Source organism: Barbus barbus (assembly GCF_936440315.1).
Source record: "Barbus barbus genome assembly, chromosome: 25".
Lineage (NCBI taxonomy): Eukaryota > Metazoa > Chordata > Actinopteri > Cypriniformes > Cyprinidae > Barbus > Barbus barbus.
In genome coordinates this window covers 23,246,834-23,266,738 of record NC_136753.1, presented here as the reverse complement: position 1 = coordinate 23,266,738, position 19,905 = coordinate 23,246,834, and the positions used below count along the sequence as shown (strand labels likewise).

The 19,905-nt window shown below is 37.6% G+C and overlaps 1 protein-coding gene across 6 annotated transcripts in view; it reads left to right on the top strand.

Annotated features, from left to right (window-relative positions):
* The window catches only part of LOC306845105 (forkhead box protein P1-B), a 179,730-nt gene extending 162,851 nt beyond the window's left edge, over nt 1-16,879 (top strand). For all 6 annotated transcript variants that reach the window (XM_079377683.1, XM_079377684.1, XM_079377685.1 and 3 more), the window contains 8 exons: nt 688-771; nt 3,962-4,166; nt 4,758-4,834; nt 5,555-5,656; nt 7,660-7,781; nt 8,908-8,977; nt 9,510-9,676; nt 13,880-16,879. In XM_079377683.1, the coding sequence (XP_079233809.1) occupies nt 688-771; nt 3,962-4,166; nt 4,758-4,834; nt 5,555-5,656; nt 7,660-7,781; nt 8,908-8,977; nt 9,510-9,676; nt 13,880-14,024 (972 nt within the window). In that variant the 3' untranslated portion in view covers nt 14,025-16,879. The remainder of the gene's footprint in view (nt 1-687; nt 772-3,961; nt 4,167-4,757; nt 4,835-5,554; nt 5,657-7,659; nt 7,782-8,907; nt 8,978-9,509; nt 9,677-13,879) is intronic.
* The last annotated feature ends 3,026 nt before the right edge of the window (nt 16,880-19,905 follow it).

The following is a 19,905-nucleotide window of genomic DNA, read 5'->3' as shown; positions in this document are numbered from 1 at the left end:
TCTCCTAGTGTGTGCAACACCTTTATTCATGCTAGACAAATTCACCCCAGGCATCAAAGTGCAATGATCTTTCTCTATCTGCATGTTCATCTGTCCATACATTTATGCTCTGTTCAAATGCTTGCTAGTACAAATAAAATTTGTCTTTTATGACAATAAATTCTTTACATTTTTCTTCAATACTGCACCAAAGCAGAGAGAAAGGGCCACACATATAGATTCAGAAGTAGTGGCAGCTGAGAGGAGCAGAACTGGGCTGCATTGCCCCCAAAATGATCATAAACCTAAGTAGATCTTAGAGATCATTGCTGCCAATGCTATTTAGGCTTACAGTGTTTTGGGGCAATGCAGTCTAGATCAGTGTGTGTGGAGGTCAGAGAGGTCCTCTAATGTTTAATGTGGCTTCACTTTGGCTGAAGTAACCATGACTGAAGGCTAGAGCTTGTGTGTTCATTTTCAGTGGCTAATAAACCCTTAGGGTTGTGTTTCTGTATCAAGTGTAAAGGTCATACTTTGAATACATGTTTGTCAAGAATAATCATGTTTGTCAGATGTCCTTCCACAATGGGTTATTTGGTTTACTGATAACTGAGAGAATGGTACACTAAAATGCAGTTAAAAAGGTCAGAATCTTTTCTCTTTTTAATTTTAATTTGTATGAATTTTTTCCTGTTTTTCTCATTAAAGTTAGGGAAAGACAAAGAGCGTCTTCAAGCAATGATGACTCATCTTCATGTCAAGTCTACAGAGCCCAAACCCACCCCACAGCCAGTGAGTATAGCACTCTTGACATCTCAGCATCTTGACTCATGTCCCAATTTGCATACTGCCTGTAAATAGCATATGAGATTAAATTTAGTGAACACCAACTGATAGTACGTTGAAAATAGAATGCCAAATGTGCATAGATGATATACTGTATTTAAGAGTGTGTATCTGTGCATGCTTTGGTGTTATGCTGGTCACAGAGTTGTTTGTCATTCACTTTCACTTTTCTTCTTAAAGAAAATTGTGAAATGTAAAATAAAAAAAATAAGTTTTTATATAAATAAAGTTTTAAATAAAAAATGCAAATGTTAGTCATTAGTTCTAATACATGCATACTTTACATACCGAAATATATGAAATTTGTGCAGTTTGTTTTTTCAAATTGGATGCACCACATTGCACCTCTTTTCTCACATTCCTATTTAAGAATTTCCAACATTGTTGGAACATGTTTTAGGTTATATCTGTTAAATAAACTTAAACACGTATCCCTCAGAGATTTTTACTATAATTAATTGAGAACACGTGTTCACAAACCATTACAAAAGTTAAAATCGATCATTGATCGAAGAGATCTCCTCTCTTCGGTGTGCTGAGAACGCTGATCATTTATTTACTGCTCAGGGGCCCCGTGGTGCTCAGGAGCCCAGAGACGGTGTCCTGGGACAGCGGGTGACAATAGTTCATTCAATGGAGATGTGCCTCTGTCACACGCTGATTGTTTGGATTAGCATTTGTACAGAGGTATCTGACACGGCGATGCTTGTGTATGAAAATTGGTCTCAGATACTGATAGTGTTGTTAGCCTGCTACCTCTCCCCACGGGACTGAGGGGAAGCAGCTTGTAATAGAGAGGAGGACCATTACAAATAAATACTTTTTTATGAGGTGTGCTTTATTATTAGAAGCCTTTATTTACCTCAGTGAAATCTTAGTTGAAATGTGTTTACAGATTCCATTTAGTATCAACGGCATTGTTGTACTAAAAGCCTTGACATTTACTTTGCAAATTTGGTCATTTACTTGGCTAATGTTGGAATGTGTGTTTAGTTTTCAATTCACGTTTTTACTCATAAACAAATTACATGTTTTTGCGGTCTGATATTCTGCTCATTAATCTTGCCCCAGTAACATTCATATTTATCAACAGCTCATTTTAAGAGAGATTTTGCCTCAGGCCACAGTTGTTTATGTGTTTGTGCGTGCACATGTGCGATCACGAGTTTACGAATGAAGGTGTCACTAAGCGTTCTCATCAGCAATCTGACCTTTTCATTGTCCATAATTAAACTGCAGATTTTTTTGTTGTTGTTGTTTGTTGAGCTTTTTTTAGCAGCTTGTCTTCTGTTTTCCATGGCAGCTTGGCAAGTCAAAGCCAGTATAATTAGATCACCAATTACCATTTAATTATTTTCCGTCTGAAGTCTCATTTTGCAGATGTACTGGAGAGCACACAAATGGTACAGGAAAACAAAAGGAGGGCCATTACTCGCCTCTCTGGGCTATTGTAGAGGCTACTTGCTGTTTGTGCATGAGGAATATGGATAACAAAGCTTGCTGGTGTGCACACACAGGTTGACCATACTATCCAAAATCTCTGGCCCAAACCAAGTCTCTTGTTCGCCCACCTATTTTCGCAAGTATTTTTCTTTAGGACGAAAAGTTGAAAGCGAATGACAAACAACACATTTGTCGTCTTAATAAAAATATAAAGAATAATCTGTATTCTAATTCTTCTAAATCTATCGTTTCAAAGCTATAATTTTTCTTTAAAACATTGTTTTCTATACAGAAGCTTGGTATCATAACTGGTACTATATGGTGTATTTTGAAACAACTGGATTTGTTTATTGTTTATCAGCATCTAGGACCAGAACTATCTGTTTTAAAATATACATTTATAACACTGAGAGAAACCAATTAGCCACAAAAAAAGCAAAAAAGGCTAGATAGGCATGAAGACAATGACATGTCAAGGATGAAGCTACTGTCAGCCCTCAAATTTCTTTATTATGTACCTGTCTATCAAACGGAGCATCTGTATGGTAATGACCGTTAATAGGGTGTGTGGTAATTGCGTGGCCTGCGACGTATCCGCGTGGCGGGGGGTTAGATGTTAAACACTGTCTGTTGGTTTTCACTCGCCTCGTCGTCGTCTGCACTGTCAACGGCGCCATTATAGAACAAAATTAGACATCTGATACCTCCAAAGCAATTGACAGCCTTGACATTTCATTAATTTGCTCACCCAATCTGTGGGCGATTGTGGCGCATGACGAAAAACCCACCTCTGCGTGCCCTCTCATTGTTTTTTTCTTTGCCCCTCTCTGTTTGTCCTTGCATTCGTTGCACGGTCTCCCTCGTCGTAGACCGCAGTCGAAGTCATGTTTAATTTGGTAACGAGGCCTCCTATGGCAAATTAGCAATTAGAATTTGGTGAGGGGAAATATGTATATGTGTCATTAGCTTTTTTCTCATCTCCTACAAATTAATAGCAGGAGCATCGGGTCAGGCTCGCATTTTCCACTCCAATAGAAGAGGAAATGTGACACTGACGACTCAGCGTAGCCGCTGGAAGCGAGATTGCACCTTAACTAACCCGCTGGTTAATTAGTTTACCTTATAGCCATTATTACTAGCCCCCCACCTTGTGCCACTTGATAAAGGGAGGAAGAAAGTGTTTCTCTGGAAACTATTTCTCCAGAAGAACCATCTTATGCCAAACCATGGGGCTGATGAGGGTCATTCAGATGTGACGTTTAATCGTAGTATCACCCCTGTAAGTAGCCACTAATTAGGGTCCTTACAATACAATTTGAGGCTGTAATTAGTGTAGATTGACCTCTCTCTGTCTGCGGCTTATTAGGAGCCTCTTAGGGCTCTGTGAGAAACTCATTCCATCAGCCAGCAAGACTGCTACTGCTGCCCGAGAGCAAAAAGAGCGAGCAAAGCATTCTGGGAGCACGCCAGCAGACCAAACAAAGAGGCGACCAGGGGGATGTACGCTATTTGCTCACAGAATGATGGACGCGGAAAGCGAAAGCATGGTGTTTACAAATATTTACAAACCAACATGCCACCAATGCTCCTCTGCGGTGCAAAGATTGATTGGATGGTGTGTTAACAATTAGCATCCGCAGGCATCAGCTGTGACTAACAATGCTGTGCCCTGTTTTCTTTCTGTTCTTTTCAGCTGAACCTGGTTTCTAACGTCACCCTGTCCAAGACGGCTCCCGAGGCCTCGCCGCCCCTCAGCTTACCCCAGACACCCACCACCCCGACAGCCCCCCTCACGCCACTCTCACAAACCCACTCCGTCATCACCCCCACCAGCCTGCACAGTGTTGGTCCCATGCGCAGACGCTACTCGGACAAGTACAACATGCCCATATCTCCAGGTACAGACAGATTGCTCGGAAGCTTCATTGTGACATATACAATGCATGAATCATTAGGATCAGGGTAAATCTTAAGAAAATATGTGCAGGTCACATTTCACCCTAAAATAAAATAAATAAATATATATATATATATATATATATATATATATATATATATATATATATATATATATATATATATATATATATATATATATATATATATATATATATATATTCAATTATAGACAATAAAAAAGACACTCATTTTAGGACCATAAAGTATTTTTTTGCTTCATATTCATTGCAAGTAAACACATTTTTTCCCACAAATTCTCATTACTGTAATATGTCTGGATATATTCTTTCTTTTTAATTTTTTTAATACTCATTATTCTCAGTGTTGATTTTCATTAGAATTTATATTACTATATTTTATTACTGTCATTCAGTTATTTGTAAAAATGAATATCAGTACAACAAATACTGCCATGATGTATACATACTTTAGAATTTTAAATAGCATCTCATTTAACGTAATATAATGTAAAGTGTGACCAGGTTTCTTTAGTTCAGTTCCTAATATTTGTGTCTGGTATTTGTGAACAGATATTGTCCAGAACAAAGAGTTCTACATGAATGCTGAAGTACGACCTCCTTTCACATATGCTTCGCTAATACGACAGGTAAGAACACAGCCACATTTGCATCACATATTTAACCCACCTAATTGAACATCTACACTTTAGATTTTACATATGTATAACAGTATGTTTGCAGTATGAATATTCAACGTTAACACAAACTTCTTTAAAGTCAAACCCCTAAACACCCTCTACCACAGCCGTTAAATTTCAGATGCAATTTAAGAGCAGAGCTCAAGATTAACCATCTGCAAATGAGCGTGAGAGCACTTGCTGTTCATAGAGGGGGCAAAAAAAGCCCATATATAACAATTTCGTTTGATTAAGTATTACAGCCAATGTGATTATTACGGAATTCATTTCACACAACAGTAGGAACGGGGGCGTCTTTGAGATGCCCAGTCAATTATCAGGCCTGAACCGGTAATCTGTGATCACACGGGCATTAATCTGGGCCCGGGATAATTGCCGCTTTATAATCTGGCTATATACAATTTTTTTTTTCTTGTTCTGGTCGTTTAGCGGAAAAGGATGTACTCAAATTGGAGCATTTGCATAAGGAAGCGTTCAGTAAACAAAGTAGCTCCTATTTGAGAATGGAAAACGTGGAGCTGTTTTACATGCATCCTCAGATCAACTTTAACTTGACATACCATATGCATCTCACTTTGTTTTTGCTCCAGGTTTGAACGGAAATGGAACTGCTTTTTGCTTATCAGCATTTGTGTGTGTGTGTGTGTGTGTGTGGGTGTATTTTTCCAGGCAATACTAGAGTCGCCGGAAAAACAGCTAACACTAAATGAGATCTACAACTGGTTCACGCGAATGTTTGCATATTTCAGACGCAATGCAGCAACGTGGAAGGTGATCTAACAATTCTTGTTTTCTATTTCCTGCTTTCACAAATATATAATGAATCTGACTGAATAAAAACCATGGAATGAGGTAGAAACTAAAAAACCAAAAACTTGATTGTTGAAGATGTATGGAGGAACTATTGGATTCACAGTGACTCCTGACAATAGAAAATGACCACCAGAATTCAATGCACACCTCTCTTGTTTGACCACACACACTTCCTAGCTCATGACAAACATATATGAATAAAGGAAATGCAGTGGGATCCAAAAGGTCTGACTACATTATAGATCTAAATCAAGTTTAAACCTAGACATAAAGTTTTAGAACTTTAAAAAGAAAAAAGAACAATGCATGGGAAAAAAATAAGAGTAGATGGTTTCAAAGTCACTAATCAAATTAAAGCAAAAATGTGACAGACGGTCAAGTTCTTGCTTTTAAACTGAAATTCATGTTTTTTTATTTAACTTGTCATTCAAATATAATGCTGCACTTAAAGTAATGAATAATGCAAAACAGAAATATTTTCACTAGTGTTCACAGACGTTTAGACGCCACTTTATAATTTAGTTCTTTAAGCAAACTACTGCTGACAAACATATTTCTGTTCCCAGATATTAAGATATCATAACATAATGAACATAAAAAAAATCTGAATTATTCCAAACAACACCAGAGATACACAAAGAAAGCATGTAAAAACTGGTGTAACTGATGCTATTTCGCCCAATGAGATTTAGTCAACAAGTTCAAATTACCCAGAGAAAGTATGCATTTTTTTCCCAACCTATGATTTATTTTACTTAATGGTCCTTAGAAGTTTCTGGAAGAGACCCTCTCTTCATTTGGATTTATTTTGAAAGTGTTTTTTGGTTTTCTCTGGAATAATTTCAACCTCTTTAAGGGGAAATCTGGTCATTTGAGTAGGATGTTTTCCCCTGGAAGAGTTTGTTGAGCATTGGCATTTAACTCAAGCGTTTTCAGTTTCCGTTTTTGAATTGAGGCAGAAAATGATGAACTATCTGTGACTTTTACTAGAGCTGAATGATAAAGCGCCAGAGTAGGCACCCGCATTGGCCTCCATCAATCAATGAGGGCTTTATTTACTAAATATCACCCGCATGTTGTACAAATGGCCTGATGAAAGGGTAATTTATAAGAACGCAAGCAGAGCATGTTAGAATTACATCCCTTCCCCTCATTGTTCAGCTACAGTGCTAAAGTCATAACTGCAAAAGAGTCGTGTTTATCAGACTGTTTGTGCAGTCTGGAATTTTGTTGGTAGTCCAAGGTGCTGCTACAACTGGCTCTTGATCAATGCATTTCTTTGTATAGGGAGTGTTTTGGAAAATAGCAACTACTCTGCAAAAACTGAAAGAAAGAAAAAGAATGAAACATTTCTTATTCTCACCAAGTCTGTATTTATTTGACCAAAATACAGCAAAAACAGTAATTGTGAAATATTATTACACTTCTAAACAACTGTTTTCTATTTAAAATGTAAATTATTACAGTGATGGCAGCGCTGATTTTTTAGCAGCCATTACTTTGTTCTTTACCATTGTTCTAATATGCTGATTTGGTGCTCAAGAAACACACTTATCAATGTTGAAAACAGCCACTTGGAAAGAGTAACACATTTTTTAGAAATTGTTGATAAATAGAAAGCTCAAAAGAACAACATTTATTTGAAATTTAAATCTTTTGTAATATTCACTTTTAATTAATTTAATGCATCACTGCTGAATAAAAGTATACATTTCTTTAAAAAAAGTCTTATTGATCTCAAACTTTCAACAGTAGTGTATATTAAGTGAGATATAACTTTAAAATATTGAATAAACACTGTGGGGGGAAACATGTTTTTTGAAATACTGTCTGAAAACAAGTTTTAATATGTTATAATTTTCATTTATTTTAAATGTATACAACTTAACAATACAAGAGAATGTGGGTTCTATGAAAAAATGTGTCTCATAGCCCTTCTTTTTCTCTCACACCAACTGCAGAACGCAGTGCGGCATAACCTTAGTCTTCACAAGTGTTTTGTGCGGGTAGAGAACGTTAAAGGGGCGGTATGGACTGTCGACGAGCTAGAGTTCCAAAAGAGAAGGCCACAAAAGATCAGCGGGTAGGTGTTCCAGCGCCACCCCGAGCAGCATGACTGACCAAACCCGTGTCTCGTGGTGTTGATGGATGGGCTCCATGTCATTGTCTCTGTGCTGTGCCGCCCATTGACCCCCTGCTAGCTTTAGCGTGCGTCTCTGTGCCCGTATGTGAGTGATGTGTTAGGTGTGTGCACCATAACCCCTAGTCGCTTGTGCTTATCCATTTATTCATTTCATATCCTTTTCTCTATCACTGTCTGTCTGTCTGTCTCTGTCTGTCTTGCTACATCCACATCTGGCTGCTTGCTGCCCCTCTCCCCCATCCCAGGGTGCCGTGCGCACCAATCTCTCGCTGCATAAATGCTTTGTAAGAGTTGAGGATGACTTTGGGTCCTTTTGGACCGTAGACGACGAAGAGTTTAAACGCGTCCGCCACATACAACGAGGTCGCCCCAGGAAGCATGCAGCCGACGAAAGCTGTGATGAGCTGCTTGTACAGTAAGCACCGCCCTCTGCCCTGCCCCCTTCCTGCATGCTCCGCCTCTGTGTGCTCGCTCATCCTGTATGTAGCCTTTCATATCTTATGCCTTTGTCATTTCTGTTTTTCATAATATATGAAATGACTCACGTGAGTCAAATTCACATAAACTCTGTTCCAAAACTGAGCAAGCTTCCTTGTTATCGGTGGTCTACATAGGATACTAGTAGTTCTTGCCCTCATTAACACAGTTTTGTTTTTTTTAAATGAAAGTTCATAATATTGTGATTGACCATGTAGCTGGTAGGTTTGAATCATGGCTTATAACTCTTTAACAAATACTTTTAAAAAAAAGCCTCTTGGAAAAAAAGAATGTGAAAAATGGTCAAAAATAGCCCAAAACAAGCATAATCTTAGAATGCAGCATTATTATTTTGGAACAGCCTTTTCAGTGGACGTGAAGTAGGCAAGCAGGCAGCTAGTTTTGGGACAGAACTCTAGTGTCAAACAGCTTTTGATAGTTTAGTGCCGTCTATTGATTTTACTATTGAGTTTCATTGGAAATCAGATTGTATTCTAAATACTGACTTCAGTGTAAAATCAATCTGTTCAGTAGACCAGTGACAGTATGACTTGTTTCTGAATGTGTGTTTGTATTGTTTTTTCTACAGAAGTCCAGCTCTAGTAAAGAACATCCATACCACTTTGGGATATGGTCCCGCTCTTTCTGCAGCCTTCCAGGTAAAATCACAATCTTGCAGCATCCAATCCTCATCCATATTATTTATATGGTTTTATTTATTCATCTATTCAGTTGCTGTTCACATCCAGTCATTGACTGCACGATATAGTATTATTTTGTGCACAGTTAATGAAAAATAGCAATAAAGCTTGCTAGAAAATTTAGCTGGTTTATAAGGTGACAGTCTTGCGTGACACAACTTCAGTTTCCATGATGCCCTTATGGCGCTATGAGGATGCAAATATAAAAATAAGTAATTATCAGGTACACACTCTGCATTCTTTTCATTTCATCTTCCTGTCTTTTTTGTGTAAAAACTGTCTAAAAATTATTACATTCTGGCTAAATTCATTTGAACACACATCATGTCATCATTATGACTTTAAAAACGCCTGAATAGGTTCTAAAAGGAATTGAAGTGTGCAAATGAATAAAATGGTTATTTATTTTGGACGAGCTGAAGGCCACTGAACGCTCCTATGTTTTGTAGGAATTGGTCTCACAGAGTTCATCTCCTCCATTCTGTTTTAGGCTTCAATGGCAGAGAACAACATACCTCTATACACTACCGCTTCCATCGGAAGTCCCACTCTTAACTCGCTTGCCAGCGCCATCCGAGAGGAAATGAATGGGGCCATGGACCACGGGAACAGCAACGGTAGTGACAGCAGCCCTGGACGCTCGCCCCTGCCAGCTATGTAAGTGGCTCACATCCCACCTTCGTAATGTGTGTGTGACTGAGATAAGGGCGCGAGGTAAAAGGGAGATGTCCAGGAATCATTAGGCTCACGCGCATGCAGGGCGACGCTTGTGTGGCTTAGGTGGTGGAAATTTTTCACCAGGTCACTAGGAGTTGAAAATAAGTCTCGGAACGCATAGTAGGGTTCGATGTACATTACAGTAGATGTTTAGCCAACTGTGAAATTATATAGAAAACTGCAGTTTACAGAGGAAGCAGGAATTGTGAATGCAGTCTTAGAAGGAAACCCCACCTTTGGCAGGTTTCAGTGTTGGGGGAGCTTGTAAAGCAAATAGTGTCTCTCCGTGTTATTTCGAGAAGTTGTTTCTAAACTCGCTTTTATTACGGGTCAATAGTGTGCGGCGTACTACGCCGAGTTCTTCCCTAATTATTGCCTCCATTTTGTTTAAATATTTACAAAAGTGGTGAATAGAAGATGACAGAACTGGCCTCCTTTTTCCAGCCAGACAGGACTCGCAGCATATCCGAAAACTCTGCGAGCTGTCAAGAGTAAAACAACGAAGGGAGGGGGGTGGGGGGTCGTAATTAGCCTCGACGAAACTGCTCCAAGATTTCCATGTAGCTGAGCTGCGGTCGGGGCTGGAAACCACAGCTCCCCATACACTTGTTGTATGGGAGGGACCGCCGTGTTGTTTGAAGCTTAAAATAATATGGTGCAGACAACATGGTTTCCAGATGTTGGAGGACAGAATGGTGATTTGTTGCTCGGCGAGATTTATTGCAGTTTCTGTGAAATATCAGCAAATCGTTTCTTTTTAAAAAGCAGTGCGGTAATGTACTCGTGAGAGAAGTGCTAATGGCAGGTAACATAGCTGCAGGCCTGCCCCATACGCAGGATACAGAGAGACAGGATGGGTGTGCTTGCTCTGAGGCGTCTGCCTCTCACCTCTCCAGGCATTTGCCGACTTAACGCACTCAAAAGTAAAGATGTTGCCCCAAACACGAGCCGTACAAAGTGTGAGAATATACGAGCATACATAAAACATTAACATAAAACGCACTGAGCTTTATTAAGTTAACCAGATTTATGGATCATGTTATCAAGGGCATTGCGTTTCAATTTCGGTGAATAACTTTTTCACTAATAAAACAATTTTGTCACTTATAGATGAGGCAGGGAAAGCGTATTATTTTCAAATGTTCGAGCTGAAATTAGATGGGCAGATTATATCTTTAACCTTTCAATGCAACAATTCATGAGTTATTTATAATTGTAATTAAAATATCAAATAAGCATGTATGGCCATTATTATAAACACAAAGGAAAATGCATATATTCAGAATATTCTAATTAACATAATTTGTTTACATTATCTGAAAAAATGGTGCCATGGTAATACATCTGTTTTACCAGGGTAATTCCATTTCTATAAACTATGTTGGATTACCATGTAAAAGCTATGAAATATGTATATTTTAAACAGTCATTACTGTGGTATTATCATCTGACACTGTCACTTTAACATGCTACCACCACAGTACATTTTTGTTAAGCAGTAACCTTTTTTTCCAACAAAACATTTTTTTTTTTTTTATTCCTTTTGGATGCAAATGCAAAAACACAAAACACTTTTTCTGAAATCAAATATAAATTCCATCTTTCAAGTCAATGAATGTCAACTATTAAAATGATTACATGGTATTGCTGCCCCAAGTATATAATTATTTCTGTCTTAACATGCTACGAGGTAAACCAGGCCTGTAATTATGGGGTAAACACCCGAGTACATTGTTAATATGAGCGCTATATACTAGCTTTAATGTTTCTGTATTATACATTCTCTTATGATTCAGAGTCATAATTAATAACGTCTAACAATTGGGCTTCCATAGTGTCTGCACCTGTATGTATTGTTGCAGATGCCTGCAATCAGATGCTTCAGTCCTAATTACATTGAAGGCTAAAGCAGAGTGCAGCTCAGTTGCATATTAATAACAATTTCATGTTTGCCCTCCAGCTAGAGATTGAGAACCTGAGGCCATGGGATACATGGAGACGCTTTGATCTAAAACCAATACAATGGCGAGAGTTTTCTTATTATTCATGCACAAAATATGATAACTCATTAGCATGGCTACTTTCTTAACAATCGTGGAGAGAGTAGAGGTTGTTTGATGGGAAAAATACAAAATTACATTTGCCAAACAAGTCTTAGCGAAAACCTGTAGTTTGCCATGTGAGACTAATTAACTTAAAGGCTCTGCCACAGCTGCTTCTAATGTTTATCCTTTTATTCCTTTCGGTTTTGGTCGTCTTCCCCAGTAGAGTCAGCGCTGGCTCATTGGCGCTCTATTCCTGCAGTGTTTCTGTAATGAGAAATTTGGCAGATCTCATCTCTGTGGACAATCCTGTGCCCAGACTGTGGGCCGGGGTTCATGTTTTGCCTTGTTTACAACTGACAGCGTTATTATTCTTGTAAGGGCTCTGTTTCTTATCATAGCCGTTTGTGTTGGGCCCCGTCGTCAGCGCCTCCCCCTTCCCCTCTCGTCTCGCACGCCTCCCCGCCACTGCTTTTCTTCCCCTTATTGACACTTTGGTTAGAAGTTGCATTAATTTTGCGTGTATTTAAAGCATACGCCGCGCTGTCTGGTCACCGTGTTGTGCGCCTGTGTTTTTTTTTTTTTGTTGCTCGCTTGAAGTTGATTAATGACGGAACCTTGCACAGGGTCGTCCTCTAGAGACCCGCCTCACAGGTTGTGCATGTTAACGAGCGAGAAGAGGAGCGCGCGGAGCGGCACTGATCCGACGCCACCGGGAAGCTGACAGGCCGTCCGCTCGCTCGCCGCAGTCCATTCTCTCGTCGCCACGTCGCACGTTGTTAATCTCCCTCATTTATCAATTCAAAGTGAAAACCCTGTTGTCAGGCCAGCTGTGGAAAATAAAGCCGGCAGGTATCCCGGTGCTGGAAGAACTAAAGGGAAGTGGAGTTATCAGGAGCTCTGCTGTGCCGCCTCTGTTAGTCTTTCATTATAGAAACAGCTGGTCGTTACACTAGTCTTTTATTTTTAGATATTTAACCAGTAGATGGTAGTGGCTGCACTGATACAATTATACCATATATATTGAATTTTTTTTTTTTTTTTTTTTTATGTATTGTCACAACATTGTCCAGATGCAGAGCCCTGCCCTTGACTTGGGGATAAAAAATATACTTAAAATATACCCACAAACTAACAATTCGTTCCCACAAATGTGACCCTGGACCACAAAACCAGTCTTAAGTGTCAATTTTTCGAAATTGAGATTTATACATACTCTGAAAGCTGAATAAATAAGCTTTCAATTGATGTATGGTTTGTTAGGATAGGACAATGTTTGGCAGAGATACAACTATTTGAAAATCTGGAGTCTGAGGGTGCAAAAAAATCTAAATATTGAGAAAATTGCCTTTAAAGTTGTCCAAATTAAGTTCTTAGCAATGCATATTACTAATCAAAAATGATGTTTTGATATATTTACAGTAAGAAATTTACAAAATATCTTCATGGAACATGATCTTTACTTAATATCCTAATGATTTTTGGCATAAAAGCAAAATGGATAATTTTGACCCATACAATGTATTTTTGGCTATTGCTACAAATATACTCCAGCGACTTAAGACTGGTTTTGTGGTCCAGGGTCACAAATTAATAATTTGGTCTCTTGTTTTATTAATCATTTCCCTCGTTTTAGTTCAATCGTGGCCACAAATTAAAAATTTGTTCCCACAATTTATTAATTTGTTCCCTCGAACAAATTAGTACAATGTGGCCATGATTTAATAAAATGAGTGAACAATTTAATATGTTGTGGCCACGATATGTCATGTGCGGGGCTCCGTATCTAGGTACTGCAGATCCATGTATCTTTTTTTTGTTTTTTTAATTTTTTAAAACATATTTGTATAGACCTCACCCAAAACTGAAAAACGACACTTCAAAGCATTCAGCTTAAAAAGTCAAATTAAAGGAAAGAAAAATATTTATTCATTAAGAATAATTTATTTATTCTTTTATTATTATCATTTTATAATACATCAAATTATATATGTTAATAATATTTTTTTAGATTATTATTATAGATTTTTATTTTTTATAATGGAGGTTTTTGTATTTTGTGAAAATATATGAACATTCCTATTCCGTTTTATTTTGCCAGGCATCATATCAGCGTAAAAGAGGAGCCACTGGACCCCGAGGAGCACGAAGGTCCCCTTTCCCTCGTGACGACAGCCAATCACAGTCCAGACTTTGACCACAACAGAGATTACGAGGACGACCACGGTCACGAGGACATGCTGTAAGCCTGGTTTCTCCCAGGTCCTCTGCCGAAGAGGCCATACTAACTGCGGTCACCTGCGAGACCACTCCAGATATAGCAAGCCCAAGACTGGATTCACAATCCTCTTGTTGACAGCTATTAAAATGTTCCGATTTACTCTTAGTGCCATTAAATACAAAACAAAATACGAGATAAGAAAATCTATTCCATTTGGAAGTATTTTTGATTTGTTTCTACTTTTCGGTTTAAAGACGAGATGCGTAAATTTCTACTCATCTCCTGATAAAGAGACGTTTGGTACTGGGGCCTGCTTCTACTTCCTTTTGGCAAAAGTGTCACTGAGACCAGAGCGGACATGAAAACACAGCTGAGAAAGACTCATAAACACTGATCACGAACTCTCACACACACACACAAATCATTAGCGCTTCGATGAGCGTGCCACTCACAGTGTGCGTGTACGTATGTGACTTTAATTCATTGTCTCTGCCTTCAGATTTCCTCAAGAGGACGGTTCACCCAAAAATGAAAACTCTGTCATGTACTCACCCTCATGTCGTTCCAAACCCGTGTGACTTTCTTTCGTGAAACACAAAATGAAGAGTGAACTCTATTGCTTTCCCTGAGAGTGAACGGTGAGCGAATCATTCTTTTGAGTCGGATCTTTTTAGTGAATCGGTTGTAGTTCAAAACAAAGCTGACTGATTCTCGAGTTCAACTCACCGACTCTGTGATCTGCTCACGGCTCAAACAAAGGGAAGCATTTCAGTGAATGGTGGCTTAGATTTTGGGTTGTTTTTTACCCAAATTTATCTACAACTTCAGAAGACCCCCTTTATGATGCTTTTATGTCACTCCACGCCGCATTAATTGTAATTGCATGAAAAAGAGCAGCTGGTGCACTCTTTAAAATGTCGTCTTGTGTTTTTATGGATAAAAAGAAAGTCGTACAGCTTTTGAACAACATGATTATGACTAAATGACAGATTTTTCATTTTTTTGAAGTGCACTGTTCCTTTAAATTCGCTGTCATCGCAGCTGGAGGATTTCTGTCTGGTGTTTTGAGGGTTCCTGGGCAAATAATTTAAAAGTAGTGTCCTCTCATTATTCTGTGCTGTTAGCTATATATCCTTTTTGTTGGGTTTGTTTGTTTTGGTAACTGATCAGACCTCATGAATAATGGTGTGGAGTAATGGTGTGCTTAGCACTGGATGAATGTTAAGGCTTCTCATGCTCTCTTTTTTCCCTCTTTCTTTCCTTTTGAAATTGAAACAGAATGTGGCATTACCGTGTAGTATTTTTCTGTCATTTGTTCCTAGCGTTTCGGATCGCCACTTTGCAGTCACATTGCCCTTGCGTGCCGACACACACACACACACACACACTCTATCTTTCCTGCTCATGAAGTCCATCTGCAAATGCACTACTCGTAATGAAGGCTCCCTCTCCACGCACCAATGAAGTTTAATTTTCACGTGGAATGAATGACAGAGAAATCAACGCAGGTTAACGTTTATCGTTCTGAAATTATACTTTCAAAAATCCCCTTTGTGGTGATGCACGTTAGCGTCAACCAAATCGCTGATCGAAACCATCATCTGTATTGCAAAATTAAATGTCAAAAAATGTTGAAATAAGCACCAGGGAGAGGATTGTTAGACAAAAGCTAATCGTGATTCCTGAACGTTATTTTCGGCATATATGAAACTTTCATTTTTTTTGCCTTTTTATTCAATTCTGTCATTTCAAAGACCGTCTAGATTACTTTAAACTGCATTCCCTCTAGTTTCAATATCAGTTTCACCACATCAATGACCGGCTCAGCCTCCGTTATTAGACATGATAATAATTACACACGGGATAAACGTTAAAGGGATTATGAACCGAGGCTGATGGAACAGCCATGACCACTGAGCATTACGACACTGGGGTAGCCCACTATGACCATTTGATTCTTGCCACAACGCAATTGTTTCCGACAGGGCTGTTTCCACGCAGGCCATTTGAACCCGGAAAGCAACTCCTAATTGGAAGCTGCTGTTGCCGGCTATCTTAGATTGAAATTTTGGGAACAGACTTTAGATTAGGCTTCTACAAATCGATTGCATTTTGTTTTTCGAATGACTGCAACCAACCACTTTCTGTGTTCTTATTTATTACTTCCACTTTTATTGTCACTTTGTTTTTACTTAAGTTGATGTTTATGTCTCTTATCTGTGAGTACCAAAGATACAAGATACTACAATTTGATATAGTCTATGTTCCATGCAATAGCTAAAAGAAAGGCCAAATATCCTTATAGTGTTCCCCGCACTGGCCGGACGCAAAAATTATGAAATGTCTGAAACTGTGTCGGGCTTATTATGGTGAAAAAAAAAAAAGCCAAAGGGGTTGTTCGATGGGCAGCTGTATGTCTTTGCCTGTGACCAAAATAGTAGAGGAGAGGCAGAGATCGAGACCAACACACGACCAAATCAAAGCAATGTTGTCTTTAGGCCAATGAAAAGGGAAAAAAAAGGGAGTGTTCTATCAGGAAATGATGGCTATAAAGGAGAAGGATATGGATGAAAGAGTTTAGGACTGTGTTCACTGTCGTCACAGGAAATTTAAATCCAGGAGGGGGAAAACATTTGCATAACACAATGTGAACTGAACTTTAAACTGGACCACACAATGATGAGAGTTTCATTTGTTCTCATACTTTAGATTTTTTTTTTTTTGCCATTTTATTCTTTGAAAAGATTGTATGCCACTTACCTTGTAAATTCGAAACGGGATTCCCGATGTCCTTTTGTTAACCTTGGCAATGCTCTATGATTGTGTTTTAGTGTCTGTCAACTTATTACTTTTTTATATTAAAAAACACTCCTGTCAACCAATAAGCTGGGTACAAGGTACTTTAATGGCAGTTACTACTATTTGTAAATTTATCCAAGCATTTCTTATTGATGAAAAGGGTTCACTGAAATGAATGGAGCCATCCGGGCAGCTGCATTGGGACAGATTCGGGGCTCATCTGAGGGCTGTTTCTGATTGTTATTCTTGAGCAGGTAGATGAGACCATTCACCGCATGTGTAGCTCGGCATTACTGAAGAAATACAGCATGAGAAACTGTTAGTATGCATACCTCAGTTCAAACCTATAGGGAATGAGTAACTAAGAAAAAGATGTAACATTTCACTCAGTTGCACTTAGTCATATGTCTTGCATGTTTAGTCTAAAAATGTAGCAAACTATTTTAAGAAAAAGATTTTAAAAAAAATATATATAAAAATCAGAGCTTGTTTATCATGAGGGTCTCTCTTTTTTTCTCTTTTAAACCAATCCAAACCTCAGGCTTTTTTTATCGGCTTGCTTCAATATGATCTCTTCGATTTATTTTGCTTCTCACGCGGTAAACTGTTTCCTGTCTCTACTCTTTTAGCTCATGTTGAAGTAGGTTGTACATACACCACATTATAGCTTGTGTGTCCTCTCATTTTCTCCTGATTCTTTTCAAAGAACAAAAAAAATACTGTTTGTATCATCATGTTTGCTTTATCACAACTGCTTTGTATTTACTATTAAAACAGACGGAAAAACACAAAGAAATGAGCTACTGCTGTATGTATTCCAATAGCGAACTGTGCTGCAAATGTAATTGACTTCATAATCCTTGCTTTTTCTGGAGGATAAAAAAAAACGGAAACTCGCAGACATCTGTGAGCGAGAGGGGAGGGAATGGATCCGGGGATAATCCACCGTTTTTGGATTCTAAAAACTGTAAAATAGAAAACAGATTTGTCTTATCATTGACTGAAGAGTTTTGTACGCTCTTTCCCCTCTTTCCTTGCGTTAAGCTGTTTTTAATACGGTCAAAAAGATCCTGCTTTTCTGGTCTAGATTAGCTATAAGGCAGGTGTACGTCCTCTGGAGCACAAGGGAAAATACGTGCATGTCTTTTGCAGAACGTTTTAAAACTAAATGTGCAAGTTTGATTTGAAGTACATTTCTTTTTATCATTTTAAGACTTAATTCAAGATACAGGGGTTGTTTAAAACAAGAAGAAACAAAAACTTTGCTAGTGTGGTACATGATTCACAACAATTATATTTTTTTATATATATAATATCACTTAAATTCACTGTTTTAAGTTATAGTTGTCTTGTTTCCCAGTAAATATACTGATGAAGAAAAAAGTGTGCTGTGAGGAAAGTCTATGAATCATGCAAACAGTAATAAAAATATTGATTTGTGTGTACAGGTTCACTAAAAACAAGAAGATTTATTGACAAATCATCAAAGTTTTCTTTATGGCCTAATAAAACTCAAAAGCACAGCTTATAAGCAAATAAAGCTAGTTTTTTTCATGCAAATCCTTTTAACAGAAACGCAACCATCTTTGCTCGTCCTCCAGCAGACAGTTACTGTCATAGTCATGCTTCTCTCACACACTAGATCATGATCATGCCTGTAAATCTTCACAATTCGTTCTTTCTGTCTTCGTTTTCGTTTTATAATTCCCGCTTTTTCTGCTCTAATCTAAAATCTTCATGTTCTCTCTTTGCTGACTATTCCGTTATACTCAGTGTCTAAGACACTCGATACAGAAGCAATAAAAATGCAGTTTGTTTCTGAATTATATATGCATCTTTCATCACCTGTGCTGCTATGGGCACACTGTAATAAAGCTACACATAATTGTTTTTCATATATGCACATATGACATGCAAAGATAAGGCTCAAATCAGGCAGAACTGAACTGCATTTATCAGTTTCAGCACATTACTGAGTGTCTTTCATCAGATTACAGACGCAGATATTTGCGCTGTTTGTTATCGAACGCTCGTCATGAAGTCCATAATGAGCAGCACTATCACGGCAGCTCGCACATTAAATTACCTTCTAATTAAAAAGAGACAGTTAAACTGTCCTTTACCAACAGCAATTTAGGTAACTGCATTTGACCAGCTATAAATTGTTACTGCATTAAAATCCCAGAAACATTAGCGATATGGATTTCTTGATGGAAATGAATGCTGATGATGAGGAGTTGCTTTTTATGAGGGATGCACGGGGTCATGTTAGCCACTAAACAGCAGACAGAGATCAGGCCAAAGCATTTTTAATCTTGCGAAACAAGTAATTACAAATAGTTGCATTGATTTGTTAAAAAGCTTTAGGCGACATAAATTGTTTCCCGCTTAGCTTATTGCTGTGATACATAAATGTCATTGGGGATATTATTAATTAGACAAGATTTCAAGGAAACAATATACAATTATGGTTACACTTTTTGCTGGTAATATTTTATCCTTTTTTGGAGCTTCTTAATTTTATTGCTGTTGTCTCTCAGATATTACCTGCTCATAAGAGCCAGCTAGTTTTCTCCTAGTCCACTGTCATAATCATATGTATATTATACTGCATATTATATAATTATTAAATATATTTAATATAATTATTAAAAATATATATATATACTGTATACTGTCATTTTAAAATTATATATAAAATTATTTTTGTATAATTTAAAAATGTGTGTGTGTATATATATATATATATATATATATATATATATATATATATATATATATATATATATATAATATATAATTTATTTTGTTTATTTTGCTAAATCAATTTTTTTTTATTAAAACATTCAAAATTTTAATCAAGTTATAATAGTTTCTGAATGATACTAAAGTAACACTGGATTGTAAAGTTCCTCTATCCTATTTAAAGAAAGAAAGAAAGAAGCTGCTATATTTTGCTTTTAGATAAAGAGCTATATTGCCACTTAAAACCCTATGAATGTATTGGAGAGCAAATTATTGTTTAAATTCTTAATATATAATGTTCAAAATTTAAAAAAGGAGTAGCACATATTTTTTTTATATAATGCCAAAAAAACATATTTTTA